Consider the following 27,834-nt stretch of genomic DNA (forward strand, 5'->3'; position numbering starts at 1 on the left):
TAGATTTTAAAATCGATAAATCGATTCTGGATGATTTTCAGTGTCGATGAATGAAATTTTGACGATCTCTTGATTAACAAATTTTGGATGATCTTAAAAAACGATAAATGATCTTATCATGGTCTTCAAAAATGGACCGAAAAAGACGATTTTCAATATCGATAAGTAGACTTCAAAATCGATAAATAGATTGTTAATGATTGATAAATTAACTTCTGGAGCCAAAATGACAAATCAATATGTTATTGTCTTAAAATCCGATTGCCAACATCGATAAATAGAATCTATAAATCGGTGTAAATCGGTGTTTGATTATCTTCAATATCGATAAATGGAACAATCAACAATTTTCAAAATTAATAAATCTATATATCACGTTCATATTGGATGGTAGCCAAAGACAAAAAAATCGACTCTCAATACAACGGCAACATGAAAGTCATCTAAAACTTGGATTGATAAAAATATTCAATTTTTTTAATATGGAATAATAACAGAAGCCGATAGACGAATTTTCCAAAATGTGGAAGAATTTTAATGCCCTTTCGGCCAAATAAATTAAATGTATTATGACAGCTAATAAAAAATTAAGCAATGACAAAAGTACGTTTAAAAATCTTAAAAACATCATCGATATTATCTCAATTTCCAAAGATCATCGATCACATATTCCTAACTTTATTAGTAACAATGGACATTCTTATTAAAAGGAGAGCAATGAACTCATACAACACTCAACAATCATAAGTAGCAGAGGTCAGAATAAGCTCATAAACGGAATTAAAAAAATCTAAAAACGACGATTGCTGCGACCACGATTGCGGGCTCCACCACTGCCTCCGCCGTCATTGTTATTTCCACCACGGTTACGTCGATTACGTCTATTTGAATTATTACTACTGTTATTATTGTTATTCTTGTTGTTGTTGCTGTTGTGTGAGTTGGAGTTTTGTTGATTGGAATACATGTCACTATTCTTGTCATTGTTAAAACCATTATGATTTGGTCCATTATTCCAAGGGGAATTACTGTTATTGGACCAAGAGCCTTGATTATTTGGTGATTGAAAATTCGCATTGTTGTTGCTGTTATTACTACTATTATTGTTGTTGTTGTTGCTGTTAGGTTCTGGTGATTCTGAACGCTCTGATGACGTTGCTAACGATTTCATATTGAGCAAACAAGGCAGAAATGGTTTCTTTAGACTTAGCAATTCTTTAACAAAAACCGCCTGGGGATTATGTTGTCGCGGCTCAAAACGGCTTTTCTTTGAGGGCGGAGAACTTTCACGACTTTCTAAGGTGGGCGACATAGAACTGGATCTATCTCTGGCTGGTACCACATCTCTAAGCTCTTCTAGTTTACCAGCATCTATGTAATTATTCAAATAGTCAGGGCCTTGGCGTACAGCCAACATAAGTCTTGAGTCCGGATGGACACGTATGAAACGTCCATAAACTAAAATACCCACAATAGCTTGGGGATCCATTGTGGTGAGCACTCCACTGGCCAACATGGCTTCTATACAATTTTCACTAACTTGTTGTGGTGTTAAACCGCTATTGTCTTGACGTCTATCGCGAACACTATAGCAATCGTCATCCATATCGTCCGGCCTACGGGGACCAGCCCATTGGACTTGAAAGTTTCTTGGTATAGGCTTACTATACGGCACCTTCTTTTCTTGATCGCGCATAGAACTCTTCGAAGGATCCAAATCCAGGCCGGGAATGAAACCTTTATCGGCCGTTAAACTTTCAGTAAATTCTACCTTATCTTCAGGACCCATGCCAGGTATAATGGCATCATCATATTCACCATCATCCAAAGCTGCCAAACTAGCTGGTAGGGTATTCAAATTGTATTTGTCTCTCATCAAATCGCCCGGTCGATTTCGTGTCCAGAACTTAATAGTATGGTCATTTGAACCGGAACACAAAATATGACCCAAAGGATGCCAGGCCAATGTCCAAACAATGCTGTCATGGGCCGTTTCAACGCAACCAATTTCTTTGTCGGTTCTATAAAATTTACTCAAATTGATATGGAAATCTAAAAATTTTAAATTTCTTCACACTTACCCAACATTCCAAAATAGTATTGAACCATCGGAACCACCAGAACTAAAAAGGCCTTCATGTATCGGATGCCATGATACAGAGCTAGCCTCCTTTTTGTGTCCACGAAAAACTTGAGCTTCTTCTTTTAGGTTTCTTATATCGAAAAGTTTAAGTAAGTGATCACGAGAAGCTGTTATCAGCCAATTACCATTATCATTCCATTTCAAATCCATTACTGTTGACTTGTGAGCATGTCTATAAGTAAAAGAAAAAGAAGTTGCATTTAAAAATTCTACGTCAGCAAGATTTTAGGTAATAATGATCTTACAATGTGGCAAGGGCTGTTCCACTTTTTGGATCCCATAATTTTATGGGTTGTTGATTATCCTTACTGCCTGAAACAATTAAACCCTTTTGTGGATGCCAATGAACACATTTGACATCAGCACCATGACCTGAAAAAAGTACGAAATTAATTAACACTTACTGTAGAAAAATTTGAAATTCAAATAAATTAAATTGGGATTTTTTAAATGTCAAGAGGTTGGATTTTTATGCATTTTTTGGAAGCTTCTTTTTGGGTTCTATACACACAAAAAATTTTTTTCTGATTCAATCACGAAATTAATTGATCCAATTAATTTTTTAATTGAAATGTCTTCATTCACAGAAATGATACTATCAATAAATAAATTAATTGAAATTCATTTAAAAAGTAATTGATCCAATTAAAAATTTAATTGATGCTATTAATTTTTCTGATTGATTTTTGTTTCAATTAAAAAAATTGTTGAATCAATTAAATTTTTAATTGAATATTTTTTAAAACACAATTAAGACTTTAATAGGAAAAATTTTCGTGAATTTTTTCTGTGTAGATATCTAAAATCTATTTCGAAATTTTTCTTTAAAGAAAAACATTTTTTGTAGAAGATTTTATTGATATTTCTGATTTCTTTAAATCGATTAACGGCAATTCTGCATGTAACTCAAGCTTTAATTGACAGTTAAAAAAAGGAAAATTTTCATCACTGTTATATTCCTATCTGATATATTAATATATAGGAAGGATTATATATAGATCCGTTGTATGGATTAAACATTGAATAGCTAACCTTTCTCAAACGAAACCTCATGGAAATGGGAATTACTCAATCAACTAATCAGCTTACAATGCATACAAATAGTCAAGGAGTATAACCCAGTTTCGGGTGAAAACTAAAAATTCTTCAACTATGGTTTATCTCTTTTCAGAAATTCTTATGACATGTCTGAGTGTTTCAAAAACAAAACGATAATCGTAATCGGCTCTGAGAAAGGAATCTCTTAACCTTAAATCGGTCTGTGGAGCAACAGACAACCCCCTTTCTTCACCTGAGTGTCCTTTAAAACGTTTATTCTTATAATTGCAAATCTGATTTATATAGAACTACAAAATTTATATTTAATAACTCCCATAATATCAAAATTAAAAAAAAAAATAATAATATTAATAAAATAAAAGAAAATATCACCAAAATAAAAATATAATAGAAAGTGTCCATAAGGAGGAAATTTTGACTATATTTATGTACACAAAAATTTTTTTTTCTGATTCAATCACGTAATTAATTGATCCAATTAATTTTTTAATTGAAATGTCTTCAATCACAGAAATATCAATTAAAAAATTAATGTACGGTCAATTAAAAAATTAATTGAACCAATTAAAAAATTAATTCATACTATTAATTTGTGTGATTGACTTTTGTTTCAATTAAAAAATTTGTTGAACCAATTAAATTTTTAATTGAATATTTCTTAAAACTCAATTAAGATTTTAATTGGAAAAATTTTAATTGAGTTTTAAAAAATATTCAATTAAAAATTTAATTGATTCAAAAATTTTTTTAATTGAAACAAAAATCAGTCACAAAAATAGTAGTATCAATTAATTTTTCAATTGGATCAATTAACTTTTTAATTGACCTTCAATTAATTTTTTAATTGATACTATCATTTCTGTGATTGAAGACATTTCAATTAAAAATTAATTGGATAAATTAATTTCGTGATTGATTCAGAAAAATTTTTTTTGTGTGTACCACAATTGTTTACAAAAACAAAGTTTTTCCTATGTTAGATTAGTTAAAATGAACTTTCGCTATTTCAGGTACAAAGAAAAAAATATTACCAACAATTTTCCAATTACAATTTTAATTGAATGAAAAAAAATATATTCAATTAAAAATTTAATAGGTTCAACAATAAAAATTAATTTTTTATTTAGAACAATTAACCTTTTTAATTGACGATTAACTTTTTAATTTGGCGATTGATACTATAATTTCTGTGATTGAAGACATTTCAATTAAAAATTAATTGGATCAATTAATTTCGTGATTGAAGACAAAAAATTTTTTTTCTGTATACACATAAAGCATTAAGTCAATTGGCGTTTTTTTCATGCCTCGGGATTATTTTTTACACAGAAGAAACTATAACCAAAATATTTCCAATTAAAAAATTGTTTGAAGTTGAAAAATTAATCAAAAAAAAAAAAAATTAACTGACATAATTAATATTTTTAATTACATATTAATATCAGCTAAGAAAATGATACAAAAGTTTACCCTTTTAATTAAAATATTAATTAAACCAATTAATATTTTAATTAAATAAAAAAATATATTTACAATCAAAAATATAATTTAAAATCTTTGTTATTAAATAATTCGTTTATATATTTTTATTAATATATTGTGTTTTATAAAATTTTTATCCAAATCCATAGAAAAACTATAATTATAATCGAAAAAAAAACACATCAGAAAGTGCTAAAAATCATAAGAATTTTTTTATGGAATCTATCAATAAATTAATTGAAAAAGGAGGACAATTAAATAATAATTTAAGTTTTGTGACCACAATCACTTCTACAAAAACAAGACCTCCCCTTCCCCGCACGGTAAAAACACAAAAACGTATTGATATTTACACAGAAGAAAATATTTTTTGTCTTCAATCACAAAATACAATTCATACATAATGTTTAATTGAAATTTCTTCAATCACAGAAATGATAGTATCTATCACCAACGTCAATTAAAAATCAATTTATCCAATTAAAAATTTAATTGATAATATTAAGTTTTGTGATTGAGTTTTTGTCTTCAATCACAAAATACAATTCATACATAATTAATGTTTAATTGATATTTCTTCAATCACAGAAATGATAGTATCTATCACCAACGTCAATTAAAAATTAATTTATCCAATTAAAAATTTAATTGATATTATTAAGTTTTGTGATTGATTTTTGTTTCGGTAAAAAAAGTTGTTGAGCCAAATAAGTTTTTAATTGAAAAAATTTTTGAGTACAATTAAAATTTTAATTTTAATTTGAAAAATGCTAGTGATATTTTTAACTTTTTAAATTTAATTGGAAAAATGTTACTGATATTTTTAATGGGTTTGATTAAAAATGTAATTGATTTTTGCCAAAAGACTCAATTTTTTAAATAATATAACCAATTATATATTTATAATTATTTTACTATTAGTTGGAATAATTTTCTTGTAGGTTTCATACGATTTTGTGTTTTCTTTTAAATATTAGTTTTAGATTTGAGCCATAATTGAATAAGAAATCATAAAGAATAGATTATTATAATTTTTAAAATTTTAAATTTCATATGTTTTTAATTGGAAATATTTTTTAATATAATTAAAATTTTAATTGGGATAATTAAATGTTAATTAAAAAATTTAAAAATTTTCAATGATATTATTTTAATTGACTCTATTCTTTCATTTGATTAAAAAGTTAATTAATTTATTAATTGATTGCGTTTTCAAATTCAATCAAATTTTTAATTGGAAATTTTTGGTCATATAGTTGTTGTTACAAAACATTACGTCCCAGCAAAAAATGCATCGCCAAAAAAGTAGGAATCCCTAAGTGTTGCAAAATTGGCGCAGAGACGATGAATTTAACATAGGCTTGTCATAGGACGGATGTCCGCCATTTCAACAGCCGTTGAACTGAATTTGCATCATTTATCAAGGTGTGTCATTTGTGTTTTGAATACGAATTAAAAAAATTCTGTGATATTTTGCCAAATAATTAATTTTTATATTTTTTTTATGATTTTTAATACATTCTAAAACTTGTTTAAAACGTTTGACCTCAAATATTATTAAAAATTCCCAATTTTTCTAGAATGGATTTAACATTTTTTTTCGACAAAATTTAAATAATGTTTACCATTATATTAATTCTTACTTCGTTTTTAACCTATTTGAAGCAGAACAAGTTAAATTTACCCATTAAAAATATGAAAAATTGCGAATAGTAATCAATTCCTAATTATCAGTTAATTTTTTTTGTTGCTTTTTTATATACATATGTCAAATTGTTTTTGTAACGTAGTCTACATATTGTAGTTCCCAACGCTGTTTAACCTAAGATATATACTTAGTATTAAGGTGCAACTATATGTCAAGTTTATGCAGTCCTAGTTAGTTTTTTTAAATAAAAAACAAAAATTAGAAATCAAATATAAAATAACTCAAATATATAAGTTCGAGGATTAAAAATTGTTAACATAAAAATATATATTATTTAAATATTAAATTTTTAGTTGCAAATAATTAAACTTATTGGTTAATAACCTGCGTTAGTAGGCATTTGAGAGTAGTAATCAATTCCTAAATTTTTATATTTATATATCAAATGGTTTTTGTAACGTAGTCTACATATAGTAGTAAGATATATACTTAGTAATAAGGTGTAATAATGTCAAGTTTTTGCAGTCCTTGATTGTAGTCCTAATTATTTTTATAATTTTTTTTTAAGTAAATTTAATGTAATTCTTTATTTTGAGTATCCCTGTAACCGTATATGGCCATTTCGGCTTGGTTGTAAAATGAGTTAAATAAATAAAATAAATAAAAATCGATTTATAAAAAATTAAATTAAAAGAACTTCCCGTGTTAAGTTAAAATAAAGAACGTTTTTGGAAGTGCTTTTAAATTTGTGACTTTGGAAAAAGTCTCAATTTTTTTTTTTGCTGGGGTATTTAGGATCGCCTTCATTGTATACAATGACTAGCTAACAAATACTTTTTGTAAAAAGGGAGTAAAATTTTGTATGAATTAAAATTTCCTCAAAATTTAGAGTAGTACATTGTAATTCGTTAAATTGGCATTTTAATTGTGCTTTTCGAGATATTCAAGATTAAATTAAAAAAAAAGACAATAATTTTTAAATACAGCCAACTTTATATCAGCTGGCTACGATTGTTATGCATTTGACCCACATATTTTTTTTGTTTTTATAAATGTGCCTTTAAAAATTCAGAATATTCCGGAATTGTACTAAAACTATTCAACATTAAAAACACGTAACAACGGAATAATGCAAAATAACGTCCTCAAAACACAATTAAAAATCTTCTATCCCATTTCTAGAATGAATCATAAATGAATTGTACTTACCTCTTAAAACTTTCTCTTCTTGGCACCGAAGAAAATCGAAAATACGTAATGTGCCATCATCGCTACAGCTGACAAATTTACTATCCGACGGACTGAAACTGTATTCGTTACGGGGGGAACCGGAGACAGCAGAGCCACATATTAAAGTAATGGATTATGATGATCGATTGGTTTTCAGTTGATTTGAGAAGATGTTTAATATTTTGTTTTAATACAAAAAATAATTAATTGAAATATGAATTTTTTATTGTAGAATTGGTCGGAGTCGCAGAGCCCAAATGACGATATTTTCGGTATATTTTTATTTTATTATCGGTATAACATGAACGTGGAGAAAGGAAATAAAATGTTTATTAAGAAAAAATTGTTAAGAAAAATAATTAGGAGTTGTTTGTTTTGTAGTATGTTGGTTGTTTGATTTTGGATACTTTTTGCTTAAACGACTTTTACGAGTAATAATAAAAATGCCAAAGCCTTGCTTTTTGTTCAATAATTAAAACTTTATTTACATGAAACAAAAAAAGCCCTAAACATTTAGAAAAAATATGGTGTTTGTGGTTAATACTTTTTTTTTATTGAGAAGATAGTTCTTTATTGTTTATGTTTTACAAATCAAAAAATAAAATAGATTTTTGTTTTAATATTAGAAAGATAAACAAAATGTTGAAAAAATAATTAAAATTTAGAGCGGCCTCCATGAAACGCAGAGCTAAGTTATTTTAGTGTGTGTATGTGTGAAGTAATATGGATATGTTTTAGTATCTTAACGCCGCCAAAGGATGCATGGATGTTGTAGAATATACTATGGAAATGGGGGGTAATAATTTTGTAGACTTCATTCCGAGTTAAACCAACCGCATTTCAATTTTAGTGAAAAATCAAAAACGTTTAGTTTGGTTTTGTTGTCATGAAACATATTTGATTTTATTGTTCTTTTTATTTTAGAAAAAAACATGAATATTTTTGGGTTAAAAAAAATAAAAACAGTCTTTGGCTTTTTATTGAATTATATAGAAACAGTAAAAATTATCACAGTTTTTAATTGCTGTTCTCTATCATGAGAAGACTACAGACTAAGAGAAATACTGTAATACTGGAAAAACTGGTGGTGTGGCTGGTTTGGTGGGCTTTAAGTGCTTAAACTTTATTTTTTATTAGGAACACATGCACACAACACAAGCTCAGCTCAAACCATCACCAGATCTAAAGAGAATATGATTTTTGTTTACAACTACTATGATATGCTAGCCTATAAGGAAAACCCTAAAACGATTTTATTTATTTGATCGTTCGTTTTCATCTCTAATAAATGTTGTAAATATTTTTTTTTTCATTTGGATATTAAACATTTAAGATAATGCAAAATAATGAGAATAGTAAAAATGTATGACAAGCTATACCTTATTCCCCTAATCGCTTCCTTGTGGGCTTGGAACATTTTCACATTGTTCATATTTGATTGCCAGTATTTGACATAACCTGCATGATCTCCGGTCACCATCCAACTGTCATTGTGCGACCACACCATTGTACGAACGGATGTATCGTGTGCCTGAAATGAGAAAGAAAAATAAAAATGCATTTTTTATTAACTTAATTGTATGATAGGGTGAATGTACTCCCAATTTCCCGATTCAATGCAAGAAATAGAGGTCGTATATAGGAAACTATTTGAGAGAACATTTGAAGTAGTTGAGTTCCTTAAAGTCGACCTATTTAATATTTGGAGAAGCCAATAACGCTTGTGGAAACTACAAAACCATATTTTGTAAGTTAGCAAAGGATTTGATTCTAAGTCGACTTAAAGATTCCTTTCTAATTTGAAGAATATTTTTGACTAAAGTTTTTGAAAATTTTTAAAATGTTCTTGGAAAAAATTAAAGTTAACTTTTCGTGATCCTAAAATTCGCCTAAATGGTTTTAATTTTTGTTTTACACGGGTGATACATTTTTTATGCTGATGAAAATCCCCATAACCGACTTTTCATAGTGAACAAAAAAGTTTATCTAATTTTTACGACGTGAATTCTAATAGAAATGAGGTTTTACTGAATAGCCGTAAACAGTCGCATATCGCCATTTACGTCGGTATTGAATAAAATCAAAAGTCGATATTTTTCAAATTTTCAAAAATAAAACAGGCAGTTCCAAAGTGGCAGAAAGTCGACTTTCAAAATTCAATTTTTTTCAATAGGTCATTTCCGATTTTTCATGCTTGTTCTGCCGACATTTGGCCAACACTAAAGATCAATTTTTAATTTGAAAGCCATTTTCCTTTAGATCGATATTGGTTTTAAGCTATCTCTGGTGCAAGTGACTATCATCGAAGCTTTTCATTCACAGCTTTTTGGTTCGAAGTCAAGAGTTTGTGAGAATTAACGAGATACATTGGCCCCTGGAGGAGTTTCACAATTCTACACTGGGAAGCGCTGTAAAAAAAGCTCTATATTTCACCATTTCTATTTTTATTCAAAACTATATTACAAAATGTGTAAATTCTGTCCGATACTTATAAAGGGTGATTCTTTTGAGGTTAGGATTTTCATGCATTAGTATTTGACAGATCACGTGGGATTTCAGACATGGTGTCAAAGAGAAAGATGCTCAGTATGCTTTGACATTTCATCATGAATAGACTTACGATCTGCCACAACGTCGAATTTTCAGTGAATGGGCCCTAGAAAAGTTGGCAGAAAATCCGCTTTTTTATCGACAAATTTTGTTCAGCGATGAGGCTCATTTCTGGTTGAATGGCTACGTAAATAAGCAAAATTGCCGCATTTGGAGTGAAGAGCAACCAGAAGCCGTTCAAGAACTGCCCATGCATCCCGAAAAATGCACTGTTTGGTGTGGTTTGTACGCTGGTGGAATCATTGGACCGTATTTTTTCAAAGATGCTGTTGGACGCAACGTTACGGTGAATGGCGATCGCTATCGTTCGATGCTAACAAACTTTTTGTTGCCAAAAATGGAAGAACTGAACTTGGTTGACATGTGGTTTCAACAAGATGGCGCTACATGCCACACAGCTCGCGATTCTATGGCCATTTTGAGGGAAAACTTCGGAGAACAATTCATCTCAAGAAATGGACCGGTAAGTTGGCCACCAAGATCATGCGATTTGACGCCTTTAGACTATTTTTTGTGGGGCTACGTCAAGTCTAAAGTCTACAGAAATAAGCCAGCAACTATTCCAGCTTTGGAAGACAACATTTCCGAAGAAATTCGGGCTATTCCGGCCGAAATGCTCGAAAATTTGCCCAAAATTGGACTTTCCGAATGGACCACCTAAGACGCAGCCGCGGTCAACATTTAAATGAAATTATCTTCAAAAAGTAAATGTCATGGACCAATCTAACGTTTCAAATAAAGAACCGATGAGATTTTGCAAATTTTATGCGTTTTTTTTAAAAAAAAAGTTATCAAGCTCTTAACAAATCACCTTTTAGTACTGCACATCTTTCAAAAAACCTCTATCACGTAGCGACTATCTCCGTCAAAGACTACAGTCGTCTCTTTGTGCGACCTACATTAAAATGCTATGGCTAGACTGGACAAGAAGAAATATGGATGAAAAATTAGAACTAATCGTGGGGATCAATTACAATAAAATTTACTATGCAATTTTGTGGCCTTAGTTCGGCAGCAATGGATGACTATGGACGTTGATTATATTTATTTATTTATTCATTTATTTAATCACCCAACGCCCTATAGCACAACATTTTCCAACTTCTCGATAATTAGAATCTTTCGCCATAGATTTATTAATTTATTTATCGAGCAAATAAAATAAAAAGTCGAATTTTATTTGTCCTAAATTTTGAGAAGGTAATTTTTAATTTTTTTTGAAAAATCAATTATACAACTTTACAGTAAATTCGATTTTCCGAATTTCTCGACATAAATAAAAATGCATTTTCAAAAATTTTACTTGTATTGATCCGTGCATTGGGCGTAAAGGTCTCTCAAAGTATATGCTTGTAGCTATTTTATTTACGATGAAAGAAATATATCGTACCATTCCAAATATTATGGGATTTTCTTATTTTTCCCAAACATTTTGAATGGTTGGCAGATGCTCGCCTTAACCGAAAGATGCCAATCTTATTGAGAAGTTTGCGTATGTTTTTTAATACATACGTATATAATTTAAACTTCTCGCCGAAGTTTCTAGATGATGGTAAAGTCTTGCAATGACCAGAACAGGGTGAAAAACAAATATCACTTACCTGTAGAATAGTTTCAAAATTGAAAGTCAGGCCATTCCATAAGGTAAATTCACCCGAACTTGCTCCCGTCACTAAACGCCTTCCTTCAGGCGTCCAAGCCAAAGTAAAGATGGGACATCTCATCTTATTTGTGGCAGTTTTGACAAATCTGGTGGTAACAGCATTTGAAGGGTTATCCAAATAACTGGAAGGAGGTAAAAGTTCTGGCACATATATGCTTTCCGGTTGTAAGGCAAAGCGATCTCTGGAATCGCGTTGCCATAGGCGGGCCTAAAAAATGTAAACCCGTCAATAAATGAACTAATTCGAGAATATTTAAATGAGTTGTTTTTACAACTTACATCTAATTTCTTTACTATGGAGGCATTGTAATCAACAGTCTTACGCATAACACTTTTTCTCAGACGTTTACCATCAAAATCATCCTGTGTCATTTGATGAGGTCTTTGAAAACCACCCGAACCAAAAGATTTGAAATAGGGTTTATTGGGATTTCCATGATGGTTATGGTGATAATGTGGCCTATAGTGACCATGTGAACCGGGCATGGGCGGAGGTACACTTATATTCGTGGCTAGGTGTGAGGGAGCTGTCAGTTGTGGCGGGGGTTGCGAGACATCCATTTTTTATGTTTAAGAAGGTCTACAGCGGGTGAAAAAACAAAATAATAAAGTTTATATTAGGAGATATATACATTACTTTGATACTTACAAATTTATGTAAGGATTTAGGATTTTTTACTATGACGCGTGTTTTCTTTCTCTTTGTGGAAAAATTGACTTGCCACTTTGACCTTCCAACTGTTTCTTTGTGAAATCCTAATCCAAAAAAAATGTTCGACTTCACTTTATACTTTCACCAAATGCTTGATGGACCAAAAGACCACATTTTTAAATTTACACACTCCAATTTTCTATTCCAAATTTTACTTTTCTTTCTAAATTAAACAATGCGTGCTGTCTTTTTGCACTATGCTCGTGCTTCTTCTTCTTCAATAAAAACGTCGATTAGCGGGTAGTGTTTGCGTGATTAAGTGTTGGTAAGAGTATTATTTTAGCGTCTAGACCATATAAGTATAGATGTCGTGTTTTTACTTCCAACGTCGTATATAGATGTCACTATTATAAATTGGTAAAGGTGAGTATTAAGTTCGAGTTTAGCCGCTAAAATCGCCATTTTTTCACGATTACTTTTCTCTAATAATACTTTTTAAGGAATACAAACTTTTTGAAAACTTGCTTTGGGCTATTCCCCATCAAGTTATAATAAAATCTGCAACAAATATGTATAATTTTATGCCTTTTTTTACTGTTTTAGTTTTCACTTTAGTGAAAAAAGTCGAACTTAATACCCACCTTAACCGAGAAAAAAAAACTGCTCAAAGTAGAACAAAAATAACTGTAGAAAAATTTTTATAGACAGTGGTTTTTTGTGACCATTGATTTCATTGTGGGTTCTGGATGTTATGGATAGCATTTCTAATACTAGTAATCCCCATAAGCGTAGGAAGGCCTCTGGGGAGGGGGCTTAGACCCCCCCAGAAAAAATTTAGCCCCCCCAGAATTTGAAAACCTATTTACGATTTTACATTTTTATAAAAATTAAACAAGTATATACAACCACACAAAGTTCCGCTAAAGACTTTCATGCACAATCGAATTACTTGTGTTGTGGTAGCAGTTGCCGATGGCAATGTTTGAAGTCTGATATTTATGAAATAGAGCTGTGATTGAACTTATGGTTTAGTTGAATAACTAACAGCCTGTTTCTGTATGTCGAACGAGTTCAATCGATCGACTGAAATGCATAGAAACAGCTGTTTTTTGGTTATAAATTCAGCTGGTTGTTTCCATTTTAGTCGATCCACAGAGATCATTCGACATACAGAAACAGGCTGTAAAGCTCCTTTATTAATTATATTGTTTAGTCTGGTTTAGTCATCTTAATTAAAAATAGTAATTGTGATTAAAACTATTCTTTCATAAATTAATATCTTAATAATGCTGCAAAAAAGAGTCGCCAAAAAAGAAGTGAAAATGTTCTTTTTGGGTCCGGAAGTGGTGCAAAATTGGCGGAGAAGCGATGAATGTAATAGGAACTCGTCATAGAACGAATGTCCACCGTTTCAACAGCCGTTGCAATAAATTTGCATCACTTCTTACGGTGTGATCCGAATTCAGAGTTTTGAATGTGAATTAAAAAATTGTGTGATATTTTCCCAAATAAATAATTTTTATTTATTCGTTTTTTATTTGATTTTTGGTCGACCTTTTGTTAGAATTATACAAATATTTATAAAGACCTCGAGCTTCAAGAAACATTAATTTATAATAATTTTTATATTTTTTTGATTTTTAATGCATTCTAACGCTTGTTTGAATATTTTCAAAAATTATCGATTTTTCTATAATGGATTTAGCATTTTTGTGGCAAAATTTGAATAATTTTTACCATTTTATTTATTCTTACTCGTTTTTAAACTATTTGAAAAAAGAAAACAAAAATTACGCATTAAAATATGAAAAAACTGAAGTAAAAAACTTCCTGTGTAGTTAATATAATTAACTTCTTTGTGCGGACATTTTTGGAAGTGCTTTTAAGGTTGTGCCTTTAAAACAAATTCCAATTTTTTGCTGGGAAAAGTGTGGAACTACTTTTAGTTCCTTTATTATATATTATTTTTATGTCTATTTTTGTATTCTTTTTTATGAAATTAAACAATAATTGAACCTATAAGTTCAGTCTATAATTTTTTAGCTAGGGGGGCTATAGCCCCCCCTAGGAAAATTGTCTAGCTACGCTAATGGTAATCCCAAATACAACCTTTAAATATTCTATCTCACTAAAAGAGAGCTAGATGTTATCTTTCCCTAAATGATCTTTGCCCAATATGTATTTGATTTGATATCTTTTTTTTAGATCTAACCAATATCTTAGTTCGACAGATTCATCTTCGCCTCGTGGGCCATACCACCTGCTTCAGTTTTATTTATTTTCGAGATGAGTGGCGGCTTTAAACAACAACCGGCCGGTTTTGCAACAAAGGCCATCCATGTTGGACAGGATCCAGAACAGTGGAATAGTTTATCTGTGATTCCACCGATTTCATTGAGTACGACCTACAAACAAGATGGCCCCGGACAACACAGGGGATTTGAATACTCGCGAAGTGGAAATCCAACACGTCATGTTTTGGAACAATGTTTGGCTTCTCTAGATAATGCCAAATACGGACTCACATTTTCGTCTGGTTTGGGAGCCACAACTGCTGTTTTAACGATGCTTTCCAGTGGTGATCATGTTGTTCTTGGTGACGATGTCTATGGTGGTACTAATCGTTTAATAAGACAAGTAATTACTCGATTTGGTATAGAGGCAACCTTCGTTGACCCTACTAATATTGAAGAGTTTAAAGCCGCCATTAAACCCAACACAAAATTAGTTTGGGTTGAAACTCCCACAAATCCCATGATGAAAGTAGCAGATATTCAGCTATTGGGTGAAATTGTCCACAAGTCTGGTGACATTATATTTGCTGTAGATAATACCTTTTTGACGTCATATTTCCAAAGACCACTGGAATTGGGAGCAGACTTAGTATGCTACTCTTTAACGAAGTACATGAATGGTCATACTGATGTTGTTATGGGAGGTGTTACCATGAATTCTGAAGTTCTCTACAATCGATTGAAATTCTTACAAAATGCTGCTGGAATAGTGCCATCACCATTTGATTGTTATCAAGTTAATCGGTCACTGAAAACTCTGGCCTTGCGTATGGAGCAACATTTTAAAAATTCTGTTGCTGTGGCTAAATTCTTGGAGTCTCATCCTTATGTCGAAAAGGTTTTGCATCCGGCCCTTCCCTCACATCCTCAACATGAAATCGCCTTAAAACAGACTTATGGTTACAGTGGCGTATTCTCGTTTTACATTAAAGGAAATCTGGAAAACTCGAGTGTATTTTTGAAAAATCTCAAAATTTTTGCTTTAGCTGAAAGCTTAGGAGGATATGAAAGCCTTGCGGAGCTACCATCTATAATGACACATGCCTCTGTACCAGCAGAAGATAGGAAAAAGTTAGGAATTACTGATTCTTTGATTCGTCTATCAGTTGGCCTGGAGGATGTAGACGATTTGATTGCTGATATTTCTGAAGCTTTGAAAAAAGCTCAATCTGTTTAAAGCATTTATATAAAGTTTTTGTTTGTATTATTCTTCATACATTTATTTGTAAAAAAAAATTGAAACAGGATGTACATAGGATACAGGGAAGGAACAACAAGGACTTTTGTCTTGTTTGTTTCGTAGCAGCAAAAAATTGGTTAAATGAACAAATAAAAAACCTTTGATATTTCAATTTGTTTTTGCTTTTAATGTTCGATATAGGCAGCGGAAAGAGTAACAAATTATGATATTAACAGAGAAATCCTAAGCCGATTTTAAACCGGTATCCATCTTTATAATTTCTAAAGGCCGTTATGCACTTTCCGCTACACATAAGAAGTGCATTGTCATATTTGCTAACGAAAATTCCATGAGCCGTTGTTATCGATTGTTCACATTTTTTACGGTATTATTGATTGTTTACATTTTGCACCCATAAGAAATGCGTGACAAAACTGCATAGTGGGCTTAAAGGTACATACTTAACTTTATTAAAAGGGTAGCCAATTTTGCTGATGTTTTAAAAATAAGCTTTCATAACACAAATGGACCAATATTTCCAATATTTTAGTGCATTACAAAACGATTGACATTGCTTGGTTAGGAGTCCTGTGGTGTAGAGTATATAAATCTACTGTCATTTAGTTAGGCGCCGTTTGGAAAGTAAGTGTTGCAATGCGACATATTTATGTAAAGTGTTTGAAAATGCTAAATTTGTTTACAACTCTGTTTCCATACGAATAATTAAACACAATCATTGGAGTAGAGCTTAAAGGCCGGTATGCACCTCTAGCGAAATTTTCGGTAGCAAAAATTTATTTAAGTATACAACAAAAAAACAGGGCTGTGTACACAAATTTTAAACCAGCTAATCGCTTTTAAAAATTGTTAATATATGTTCCAAATATTCCTCAAATAAATTGTTTATTATTTACAGACCTTTTAAAACTTTTACGCACACAATGATTGTAATAAATTAAATATTTGCTGCCAAAATATGTTTTTCGACAACCCTGTTATTTTCATTAGAGGTGCGTACCAGCTTACGAAATTGAACGCTACCGAAAATTTCGTTAGCATAAATAGCAATGCATTTCTTATGGGAATGAAATTTTTCGCTAGAGGTGCATACCGGCCTTAAAGGCCGGTATGCACTAGAGGTGTGCACGTGACTTGAAATTGTCGTGCCTCACGAAAATTTTCGTGATTCGTGCGTGAGTCACGCTCATGACAACAGCGTGAGTGTGCGTGATTAACAAACCAAAATGTCGTGCGTGAGCGTGTGTCACGAAAATAATATCTTCGTGAGTGTGCGTAAGTAACGAATTACACTCACGAAAATATTCCTGCTCACCAACATAAAACGCTTAAGAGTTAAATTCAATTACAATTTTAGTGACATTTGGGATGTTAAGAGTTTAATAATACTCTCGATTTTAATAATGTTCATGTTTTAAGACACTTCGGTAAGGTAAATTAATCATAAAATTGTTCGTGAGTCACGATATTTTTCGTGAGTCACGGTATTTTTCGTGAGTCACGACGTTTCCGTGCGTGAGTGTGCGTGAGCGTGAGTCCTACCAAAAATATCGTGCGTGAGTATGATTTTTCAGTCGTGAGTGTGCGTTAGTAAACTATTACTCACGTGCACACTTCTAGTATGCACCTCTAGCGAAAAATTTCGTTCCCATAAGAAATGCATTGTTATTTATGCTAACGAAATTTTCGGTAGCGTTCAATTTCGTAAGCTGGTACGCACCTCTAATGAAAATTTTTGTTAATAACAGGGTTGTCAAAAACATATTTTGGAGAGATTTTGACAACTCATGGCAGCAAAACTTTAATTTATTAAATCATTGTGTGTGTAAAAGTTTTAAGAGGTCTGCAAATAATCGCTTCGATGTGATACATGCTGTGTCATTGGCATGCAAGAAGAATCTTCCCAAGAACTTCGTCAGAACTATGCAGCAAGGCAAAATTCCTATTGCAAGCCACTAACGCAGTTTTACCATATAGGAAAGAAATGGGAGAACATGTAAACAATTGGTACTTTCATTCTAAAAGGCCGGTATTCACCTCTAGCGGTAATTTCCGCTATCCATAAGAAATGTTTTGCTATTTATTTCCTAAGCAAAATTCCGTGAGGCGTTGTTATCGATTGTACTCCCATAAGATATACATGATAAAACTGTGTTATTTGCACGCAAACGAAATTTACGCTATTCATTCCGGGCTTAAAAAGACGATAACAGCATCCTGAAGAAAATTCTCTTAGCAAATACCGAAAATATTGGTTTATATTGTTTCTTACAGGCACAATCTTGATCCAGGTATTTTGATTTTTTAGGAGTTTTCCGAGAAAAAACAAATAGATTCCGATTGACAGACAACTTTTTGAATATGTACATAAGGAATTTAATGAGTTTAATACACAATGAATAACTCATTGCCACAGGTTGAATAGTCATACCTAAATCCTTACCTTCAGTTAAAAATAAACAAACAATAATTTCAATTATTTGTTTACTTCTCAATAAAGGTTAAAATGGTATCAATATATCATTTTAACTGTTTTCCACTGAAATACTACTACTGTTCATCGTAATCGACGTCGTATGAATAAGATCATGAAAACAAATTATCCATGTTTCGTGGCTAGAATAAATAATTAGATCCAAAGCAAGAATCTGACATCTTTTTGGTTTGGTTTATTATATGCCACAATACACAAAAACAACATCAATGGAAACAAGGAAATTCGGTATATAATTGAATATTCCGCAAAAGAAAGTCAATGACATTTGAGTAACGTCCAGAAGTTGAAAAAGAGATCATAAAAAGTGTTTGTTACCAAATTGATATTGTGCGACAACATAAAGGAGTAAATCACGTGTGTTATACTTGCATACATTTGTTAATATGTAAATGTGATCCAGTAATCCAGGTAATGACCTTCAACAAAATATTTTTTTAAGGAATTAATCAATTGATAATATTCCACAAAAAAATAAATAATTTATTTACGTTTTTGCAATTGAACATATATATTTATTTTGGTAAATTCATTAATGAGTAAGAACCTCAAATACCATTCTGATATGGTGTTACTGGTCTATCAACTTTCTAAAAAAAATGATTCAGGTTATTTACTCTTAAAGCGGAATGACCTATCATCAATTGATATGATAAAAACGTTAGAAAATGTGATGTTGAACTTACGATAATAAGATAGAGGAAAATACACTCTATCATGTGAAAACCCGAAATAAGATGTGGCATTCAGCGGTGTGTAAGTCTAAATAAAATAGAAATTGATAATTGGAAAAATTGTTTGTCTAAAATTTCATTCATTTTTTTTTCAGTGTAAGAAGCGTTAAGTAGCTTTCAGTGATTGAAAGTTTAGGTTAGGTGGCAGCCCGTTGTATCAGGCTCACTTAGACTATTCAGTCCATTTTTGTCAAAATTTTATTTCTATAGAAAATTTTGTCAAAATTTTATTTTTATAGAAAATTTTGTCAAAATTTTATTTCTTTAGAAAATTTTGTAAAAATTTTATTTCTTTAGAAACTTTTGTTAAACATTTATTTCTATAGAACATTTTGTCAAAATTTTATTTCTATAGAATATTTTGTCAAAATTTTATTTCTATTGAAAATTTTGTCAAAATATTATTTCTATAGAACATTTTGTCAAAATGTTGTTTCTATAGAAAATTTTGTCAAAATTTTATTTCTATAGAAAATTTTGTCAAAATTTTATTTCTATAGAAAATTTTGTCAAAATTTTATTTTTATAGAAAATTTTGTCAAAATTTTATTTCTTTAGAAAATTTTGTAAAAATTTTTTTTCTTTAGAAAATTTTGTTAAAAATTTATTTCTATAGAACATTTTGTCAAAATTTTATTTCTATACAATATTTTGTCAACATTTTATTTCTATTGAAAAATTTGTCAAAATTTTATTTCTATAGAAAATTTTGTTAAAATTTTATTTCTATAGAAAATTTTGTCAAACTTTTATTTCTATAGAAAATTTTGTCAAACTTTTATTTCTATAGAAAATTTTGTCAACGTTTTATTTCTATAGAATATTTTGTCAAATTTTTATTTCTATAGTAAATTTTGTCAAATTTTTATTTATATAGAAAATTTTGCAAAAATTTCATTTCTATAGAAAATTTTGTCAAAATTTTATTTCTATAGAAAATTTTATTTCTATTGAAAATTTTGTCAAACTTTTATTTCTATAGAAAATTTTGTCAAAGTTTTATTTCTATAGAATATTTTGTCAAATTTTTATTTCTATAGTAAATTTTGTCAAATTTTTATTTATATAGAAAATTTTGCAAAAATTTCATTTCTATAGAAATTTTGTCAAAATTTTATTTCTATAGAAAATTTTATTAAAATTTTATTTCTATTGAAAATTTTGTCAAACTTTTATTTCTATATAAAATTTTATCAAAATTTTATATCTATATAAAATTTTATCAAAATTTTATTTCTATAGAATATTTTATTTCTATAGACAAATTTATCAAAATTTTATTTCTATAGAAAATTTTATCAAAATTTTATTTCTATAGAATATTATGTCAAATTTTTTATTTCTATAGAAAAATTTGTCAAAGTTTTATTTATATTGAAAATGTTGTCAAAGTTTTATTTCAATAGAAAATTTTGTTAAAATTTTATTTCTATAGAAAACTTTGTCAAAATTTTATTTCTATTGAAAATTTTGTCAAAATTTTATTTATATTGAAAATTTTGTCAAAACTTTATTTCTATTGAAATTTTTGTCAAAATTTTATTTATATAGAATATTCTGTCAAAATTTTTTTTTATGTAGAAAATTTTGCCAAATATTATTTCTGTAGAAAATTTTGTCAAACTTTTGTTTCTAAAGAATATTCTGTCAAAATTTTATTTCTATAGAATATTTTGTCCAAATTTTTTTTCTATAGAAAATTTTGTCAAAGTTTTATTTCTATAGAAAATTTTGTTAAAATTTTATTTCTATAGAAAATTTTGTCAAAATTTTATTTCTATTGAAAATTTTGTTAAAATTTTATTTCTATTGAAAATTTTGTCAAAACTTTATTTCTATTGAAAATTTTGTCAATATTTTATTTATATCGAATATTCTGTCAAAATTTTATTTATATAGAAAATTTTGCCAAATTTTATTTCCGTAGAAAATTTTGTCAAAATTTTATTTCTATAGAAATTTTTGTCAAACTTTTATTGTCATAGCAGAAAATTTTATTTCTATAGAATATTCTGTCAAAATTTTATTTCTTTAGAAAATTTTGCCAAAAATGTATTTTTATTTATCTGCAGAAAATTTATTAAGTACCATGGAGTACAACTGAGGCAACAGTGATTACAATACTACTGTAGTCTTCGGAAGCGGAGTTGACAAACAAAATTTTATTTTCTTTAAAATTCAGTCTAAAAGAGCTCTTGACAATAATCTTTCAAGGGAATTTCGTTTGAAATTTAGTGAAAAGTACTTTTTCGCTCAAAAACAAAATAGCTTTTTTGTACTTTCTTAAAGATAGCGTTTTCCATCCCTGGTAGCTTGGTTTTCTTTTGCCTAAAAGTAGGCAACAAAATTTTATGTGTGTGCATTCAAACTATTTCCGGTTAATAGGGTTGCCAAGTGTGCTTAAGTATTTGCATTCCTAAAGATATACAGTATTGGCAACGTAGCGTCGTTGTTAACAGCGCTGCCACTGTTCTCATAGCATCCTTCAATAGGTGGGAGAATAAAACAAGAAATTACCGGTAAGTTTTTTTATTTGTATTCCCTTTTCTTTGTTATTTCAGCAAGTGTGAGGGCCTTTTGGGTTATCTGTATTCAAATATCCGCAACAATGGTTTCTAATGGCATGTTTGTTTTTCACCATTCTCATTGCGGCGTGTATATGAGACTATTTAGTTAACGTAAATGTTTACGTTGGCGACGACCTAGGCTGATGCTTGTTGCGTGAGTGTGGGCATTTTGTTTTGGTAGGTAATCAAGAGTTACGTCGCTGTCGCTGCACTGCTTTTGGTGCTGCTTTTGTTAGTTGGTTTGACTTGTTACGATTCCCATATAAAAACAATGTTTCGTTAACATTTTAACTTCAGTTTTCGATCGTTAATCGCCAGCAATACACGAATGAAAACGCAACGCATGCCAAACTAAACCGAAATACAACGGTAAATCTAAAAGAAAAAAAAAAACAAAATAGTAGTAAAATAGTAACAATAATAACAACAAGATTGTTGTGTGCGGGTGTGTTAGCTTAAATAACGGTTGTTAATGGATTTTGAAAATCGAATTCAGAGTCAGTGGACTAGAACGAAAGAAATTAAACAATTTTTGGTGAATTATGGGAAAGCATTAATTGTGGATTTGGAAAACGAATTATATATTTTTTAATATATAAAACTTAAAGAAACAAATCAAGAAATTTTTATAAATTAAATTAATAAGTTTTTGTGTGTTTTTTATTATAATTTCTTTGTGTTTTTTTTATTTTTTAATTATTTATTTGTGTCTTCTTTTTTAAAGAAAATCAAAAAAAAAAGAAAAATCATTATTGAAAACACCAATATACCAAAGTGCTCCTAATACCAGCGAAAGGAATCACATTTTAAATCTAGCAGATTATTAAAAGTCGCATAATGCAGACCGTTATCAAGTAAGTTTGAATGGAGTTATTAATGATTATTTTTAAGAAAAATAATTTATAAATAATAAAGTTTTTTTTTTTATGAAATTACAAAATTAAAGGAACTTATCCAAATATTGGAATATTAAAAACAAAAAATATAAGTAAATATTTTTGTTTATTTGTATTTAACATCTTATGCAATCCGTTTATTCTTTTTTATATATATATTTTGCTGAATTTCTTAATGACGACCCTAATTTTGGAGGTCGCTACTCAGTATTTAATGAACTTGATTTTATTACAATATTCATGTAAGTTTGGATAATCAAGTGTGATTAAAAGCAAAAAAAGAGTAAGAAAGAGCCACTGTCGTGGAGAGACGATTATACGAAGGTGGTCCGAAAAGTTCTTAGCCAACAAAAAAGATGAGAAATTTTGGAATAGTGGCGGTTTTTTTGTTTATAATCCCCTTCTAACTCCCCAGAAAAAAAGCATCGCCAAAAAATTAGAGAAAGTGAGCTTTTTGGATACGGAAGTGGTGAAAAATTGGCGCATAAGCAATGAATTTAATAGGGACTTGTCATAGGACGGATGTCCATCATTTCAACAGCAGTTGCACTGAATTTTATCACTTATTTAGGTGTGATCCCAAATCTGTGTTATAGATGTGAATTAAAAAATTTTGTATTATTTTTCTAAATAAAAAAAATTATAATTTTTTTATGATTTTTAATGATATTAATGAATTTAGCATTTATTCGACAAAATTTAAATAATTTGTATTATTTTATTAATTTTTAACCCATTTGAAACAAAAAATGTAATATTACCCATTAAAAATATGAAAAATCGCGTTATAAAAAATTGAATTCCTGTGTGGTGAAAATAAAGAACATCTTTGGGAGGACATTTTTGGAAGTGCTTTTGAAGTTGTGCCTTTAGAAGAACTTCCAAATTTATTTTGCTGGGACAATGCGCTTGGTCCAGAGAGAAATAAATACAAATTATTTTTGTTACTTGGTAGGACTCATGAAAATCTGATATATGGTAATCGAAACCGTTCGAACATGACAAATTATTATTTCCAAGCATGCGGTATGGATTAAATGCTCTTGGCAAGCAGTTTCCCACCTCAATTCTTACCAAATCTTTGTTAGGCAGATAGGCCAGAAGTTCCTAACAAATTTGACTAATTTGAATTTGGTAAGATGTACAAGCCGGTTCGATTGCGCTTTCGTGGCATTCAAACATTTCATATAAAAAACGGACGCGGGACTACATTGAACCTTTTAAGAAAATATTTGGTGTTTCCATCACAGGAGAAGACTCGCGCCGTTATACAGCAACCAAACATCCATAGATTTCTGTGCGCGATTTAACCTAAAAAATCTAGAAGTGAATAATTTACTAGTATTCAAGAATTCGAGGGCTCACCAGCTTCCGCAAGCGGTAAAGACAACATATTCTATAGAAATAAAATTTTGACAAAATTTTCTATAGAAATAAAATGTTGACAAAATTTTCTATAGAAATAAAATTTGGACAAAATTTTCTATAGAAACAAAATTTTCTATAGAAACAAAATTTTGACAAAATTTTCTATAGAAATAAAATTTTGACAAAATTTTCTATAGAAATAAAATTTTAACAAAATTTACAATGGAAATAAAATTTTGACAAAATTTACTATAGAAATAAAATTTTGACAAAATTTTCTATAGAAATAAAATTTTGACAAAATTTTCTGTAGGAATAAAATTTTGACAAAATTTTCTATAGAAATAAAATTTTGACAAAATTTTCTATAGAAATAAAATTTTGACAAAATTTTCTATGGAAATAAAATTTTGACAAAATTTTCTGTAGAAATAGAATTTAGACAAAATTTTCTGTAGAAATAAAATTTTGACAAAATTTTCTATGGAAATAAAATTTTGACAAAATTTTCTGTAGAAATAAAATTTTGACAAAATTTTCTATAGAAATAAAATTTTGACAAAATTTTCTATAGATATAAAATTTTGACAAAATTTTCTATAGAAATAAAATTTTGACAACATTTTTCTATAGAAAAAAAATTTTGAAAAATTTCTATAGAAATAAAATTTTGACAAAATTTTCTATAGAAATAAAATTTTGACAAAATTTTCTGTAGAAATAGAATTTTGACAAAATTTTCTGTAGAAATAAAATTTTGAAAAATTTTCTATAGAAATAAAATTTTGACAAAATTTGCTATAGAAATAAAATTTTGTCAAAATTTTCGATAGAAATAAAATGTTGACAAAATTTTATGTAGAAAAAAAAAATGTTGACAAAATTTTATGTAGAAATAAAATGTTGACAAAATTTCCTATAGAAATAAAATTTTGACAAAATTTGCTATAGAAATAAAATTTTGACAAAGTTTGCTATAGAAGTAAAATTTTCAAAAAGATTTTTTAAATTCATACATCTTAATTTTCTGTAGAAATAAAATTTTGACAAAATTTTCTATAGAAATAAAATTTTGACAAAATTTGCTATAGAAATAAAATTTTGTTAAAATTTTCTATAGAAATAAAATGTTGACAAAATTTTCTATAGAAATAAAATTTTGACAAAATTTGCTATAGAAGTAAAATTTTCAAAAAAATTTTTTAAATTCATACATTTTAAAATTTTAACCGAATTCTATGAAATAAAGTTTGTAGTACTTCTGAGTCAAAGTCAAAATTGAAAATCAAATTAACAAAAACAAGTAAGGAAAGTCTAAGGTCGGTCGGGGCCGACTATATTATACCCTGCACCACTTTGTAGATCTAAATTTTCGATACCATATCACATCCGTCAAATGTGTTTGGTGCTATATATAAAGGTTTGTCCCAAATACATACATTTAAATATCACTCGATTTGGACAGAATTTGATAGACTTTTACAAAATCTATAGGTTCAAAATTTAAGTTGGCTAATGCACTAGGGTGGAATTTTAGTAAAAAAGGAAAGTCTAAAGTCCGGCGGTGCCTACTATATTATACCCTGCACCACTTTGTAGATCTAAATTTTGGCCAAATTGGGCCAAAACTCTGGCTTCTGGGGCCATATAAGTGCATATCGGGCGAAATATATATATGGGAGCTATATCTAAATCTGAATCGATTTCAACCAAATTTGGCACCCATAGCTACAATGCTAAATCTACTCCCTGTGCAAAATTTCAACCAAATTGGGCCAAAACTCTGGCTTTTAGGACCATATTAGTCCATATCGGGAGAAAGATATATATGGGAGCTATATCTAAATCTGAACCGATTTCAATCAAATTTTGCACACTTGACTACACGACTAAGTGTTATGTTTGTACAAAATTTCAAGCAAATCAGTATAAAAACTCTGGCTGCTGGGTCCATATTAGTGCATATCGGGCGAAAGATATATATGGGAGCTATATCTAAATCTGAACCGATTTCTTCCAAAATCAATAGGGTTCTATTCTGACCCAAATTAGTAACATGTGCCAAATTTGAAGGCGATTGGACTTAAATTGCGACCTAGACTTTGATAACAAAAATGTGTTCACAGACAGACGGATGGACGGACGGACGGACTGACGGACAGACGGACATGGTTATATCGACTCAGGGACCCACCCTGAGCATTATTGCCAAAGACACTATGTGTCTATCTCGCCTCCTTCTGGGTGTTACAAACATATGCACTAACTTATAATACCCTGTTCCACAGTGTGGCGCAGGGTATAAAAAATTACAGAAACTAAAATTTTGAAGTTAAATAATATTTAGTAGAGTTGAAGGTAATGTTGGTAAAAAATTGTGTAATGTTAAACTATCTCTTTTCTCTGCTCTCTACTCTCTACTAAAATCAAATGTTTATTTGTTAATTAAAAGTTATGGCGATTTCGATTGGGAAAAAAGGTGCAACATTCTCGAAATTGATTGCAACATATCAAGAACACTGTCATAGATTTTGGATCCTTTATACCTCACAATATTATAAATTAACAATAACTTTAGAATTACACTATCATTTGGGCGAAATGTCAATTAGGGAAAAAGTAGTGTAACACCAAGGCAACATATTTTTTGCGAATCGAAAACGCCCTTAGTTTAATGCTTACTAAATTTTTTAAGATACAACCACTTTTTTCAAAAAAAAAAAAAAAAACAAACACATAATTTTTGGTTTGAAAAAAAAAATGTTGTATGCAGATGTTCTTTTTTAACCATTTTGCATTTATATATTTTTTCTGAGGAATCGGTGATCTTGTGCATTTAGAGATTGAAACGGTGTTCACACCACGCATCTTTTTTTTTTGGAAATTCAAATGTTTCTCCTTTATAAGCTTTTTAAAACAAATCATTTTCCTCATACTAAAAACATAGCCCACAACACAATTATGCAGAGACAGAGTCCGATTTTGAGCTTGCTTAATTTTAATTATTCTCCCACTGAACATACTCATTTCAAAATAGATGCCGAATTATTGAAAAACATATTTTAGAAATAAATTAAAAGAAAACCCGCTTATAACAGTGTCGAGTTTTGAAAATAATTATAAAACAATGTTTTCTCTCCCGTCCTCTCCTCAAAGCGATGTGAACGTTGAAATATTTATGCAAAAAAAAAAAAAAATTATGAGAAAAAGAGTGTATATGAGTATAGGATAAGCAAAACATTCAACAATTTCAGAGTGCCAAGTGTTCACAGTTAAATGTGCTCCCACTGAACATACTATTTTCAAAGTACTACATGTGAAATTTTTGGTATTTTTTTTCTAATAGACAAAAATGCTTATAGCTATGTCGACACTGGTATATAAAGATTCCTTTGAGCAAAATTTGCATACATTTGAATTTTGGATAAATTTTGATTTTTTGTTATTGTGGCGAAAGTGAAACAAAAAGATCTCAAAGTGTTATGAACGGGTGAAAAGTTTTGCAAAGTCGAATGACGAACATATGTATAGGAATATAGCTTTAATAAATATATTAAAACATGACATTTTATTTATACTAAAAAGATGTTTCAAAACGCAAGTTTTCTCAGGTAGGCCTAAATACACATAAATTCCAATATTCTTCAACTGAACACACTACATTCAAAATAAATATCGAATTAATAAAATAAATTGTTAAAAAAAGCAATGCAAAAAGGTTTTAACAACACATAAAGCATTTTAAAACAAGCTAAATAAAAGCCCAAAATACTAAAATAAAAGCCCAAAACATAAA

The 27,834-nt window shown here is 29.5% G+C and overlaps 3 protein-coding genes across 6 annotated transcripts in view; 2 read left to right on the forward strand and 1 right to left on the reverse strand.

Annotated features, from left to right (window-relative positions):
- Nucleotides 1–636: 636 nt before the first annotated feature.
- Nucleotides 637–12,785, reverse strand: Wdr33 (WD repeat domain 33). The gene is made up of 8 exons (XM_075289498.1): nt 12,485–12,785; nt 12,115–12,415; nt 11,774–12,043; nt 8,942–9,093; nt 7,542–7,639; nt 2,389–2,515; nt 2,082–2,315; nt 637–2,021 (listed from the first exon to the last, which is right to left on the reverse strand). Exons 2-8 carry the CDS (start codon nt 12,394–12,396, stop codon nt 791–793), a joined length of 2,394 nt encoding a protein of 797 aa, XP_075145613.1. The 5' UTR covers nt 12,397–12,415; nt 12,485–12,785; the 3' UTR covers nt 637–790.
- A 1,895-nt stretch (nt 12,786–14,680) lies between these two features.
- On the forward strand, nt 14,681–16,133 carry LOC142220392 (cystathionine gamma-lyase-like). Its single transcript, XM_075289499.1, has one exon. The coding sequence runs from the start codon at nt 14,774–14,776 to the stop codon at nt 15,956–15,958; it is 1,185 nt and encodes a 394-aa protein (XP_075145614.1). The 5' UTR covers nt 14,681–14,773; the 3' UTR covers nt 15,959–16,133.
- Nucleotides 16,134–22,084: 5,951 nt separating this feature from the next.
- The window catches only part of Nep2 (M13 family metallopeptidase neprilysin 2), a 117,267-nt gene continuing 111,517 nt past the window's right edge, over nt 22,085–27,834 (forward strand). For all 4 annotated transcript variants that reach the window (XM_075289501.1, XM_075289503.1, XM_075289502.1 and 1 more), the window contains exons 1-2: nt 22,085–22,143; nt 22,499–22,628. In XM_075289501.1, the coding sequence (XP_075145616.1) occupies nt 22,612–22,628 (17 nt within the window). In that variant the 5' untranslated portion in view covers nt 22,085–22,143; nt 22,499–22,611. The remainder of the gene's footprint in view (nt 22,144–22,498; nt 22,629–27,834) is intronic.

Source organism: Haematobia irritans, chromosome 1, assembly GCF_050003625.1.
Source record: "Haematobia irritans isolate KBUSLIRL chromosome 1, ASM5000362v1, whole genome shotgun sequence".
NCBI classification, from domain to species: Eukaryota; Metazoa; Arthropoda; class Insecta; order Diptera; family Muscidae; genus Haematobia; species Haematobia irritans.

Excerpts from the sequence above, each read along its gene's own strand:
- Wdr33 (XM_075289498.1), bottom strand. The coding sequence starts at position 12,396 with ATGGATGTCTCGCAACCCCCGCCACAACTGACAGCTCCCTCACACCTA. Across the intron at positions 7,640-8,941 it reads GAAGCGATTAGGGGAATAAG|TTTCAGTCCGTCGGATAGTA; the intron begins GTATAGCTTGTC and ends TAACGAATACAG. Across the intron at positions 2,516-7,541 it reads AGAAGAGAAAGTTTTAAGAG|GTCATGGTGCTGATGTCAAA; the intron begins GTAAGTACAATT and ends TACTTTTTTCAG.
- LOC142220392 (XM_075289499.1), top strand. The coding sequence starts at position 14,774 with ATGAGTGGCGGCTTTAAACAACAACCGGCCGGTTTTGCAACAAAGGCC.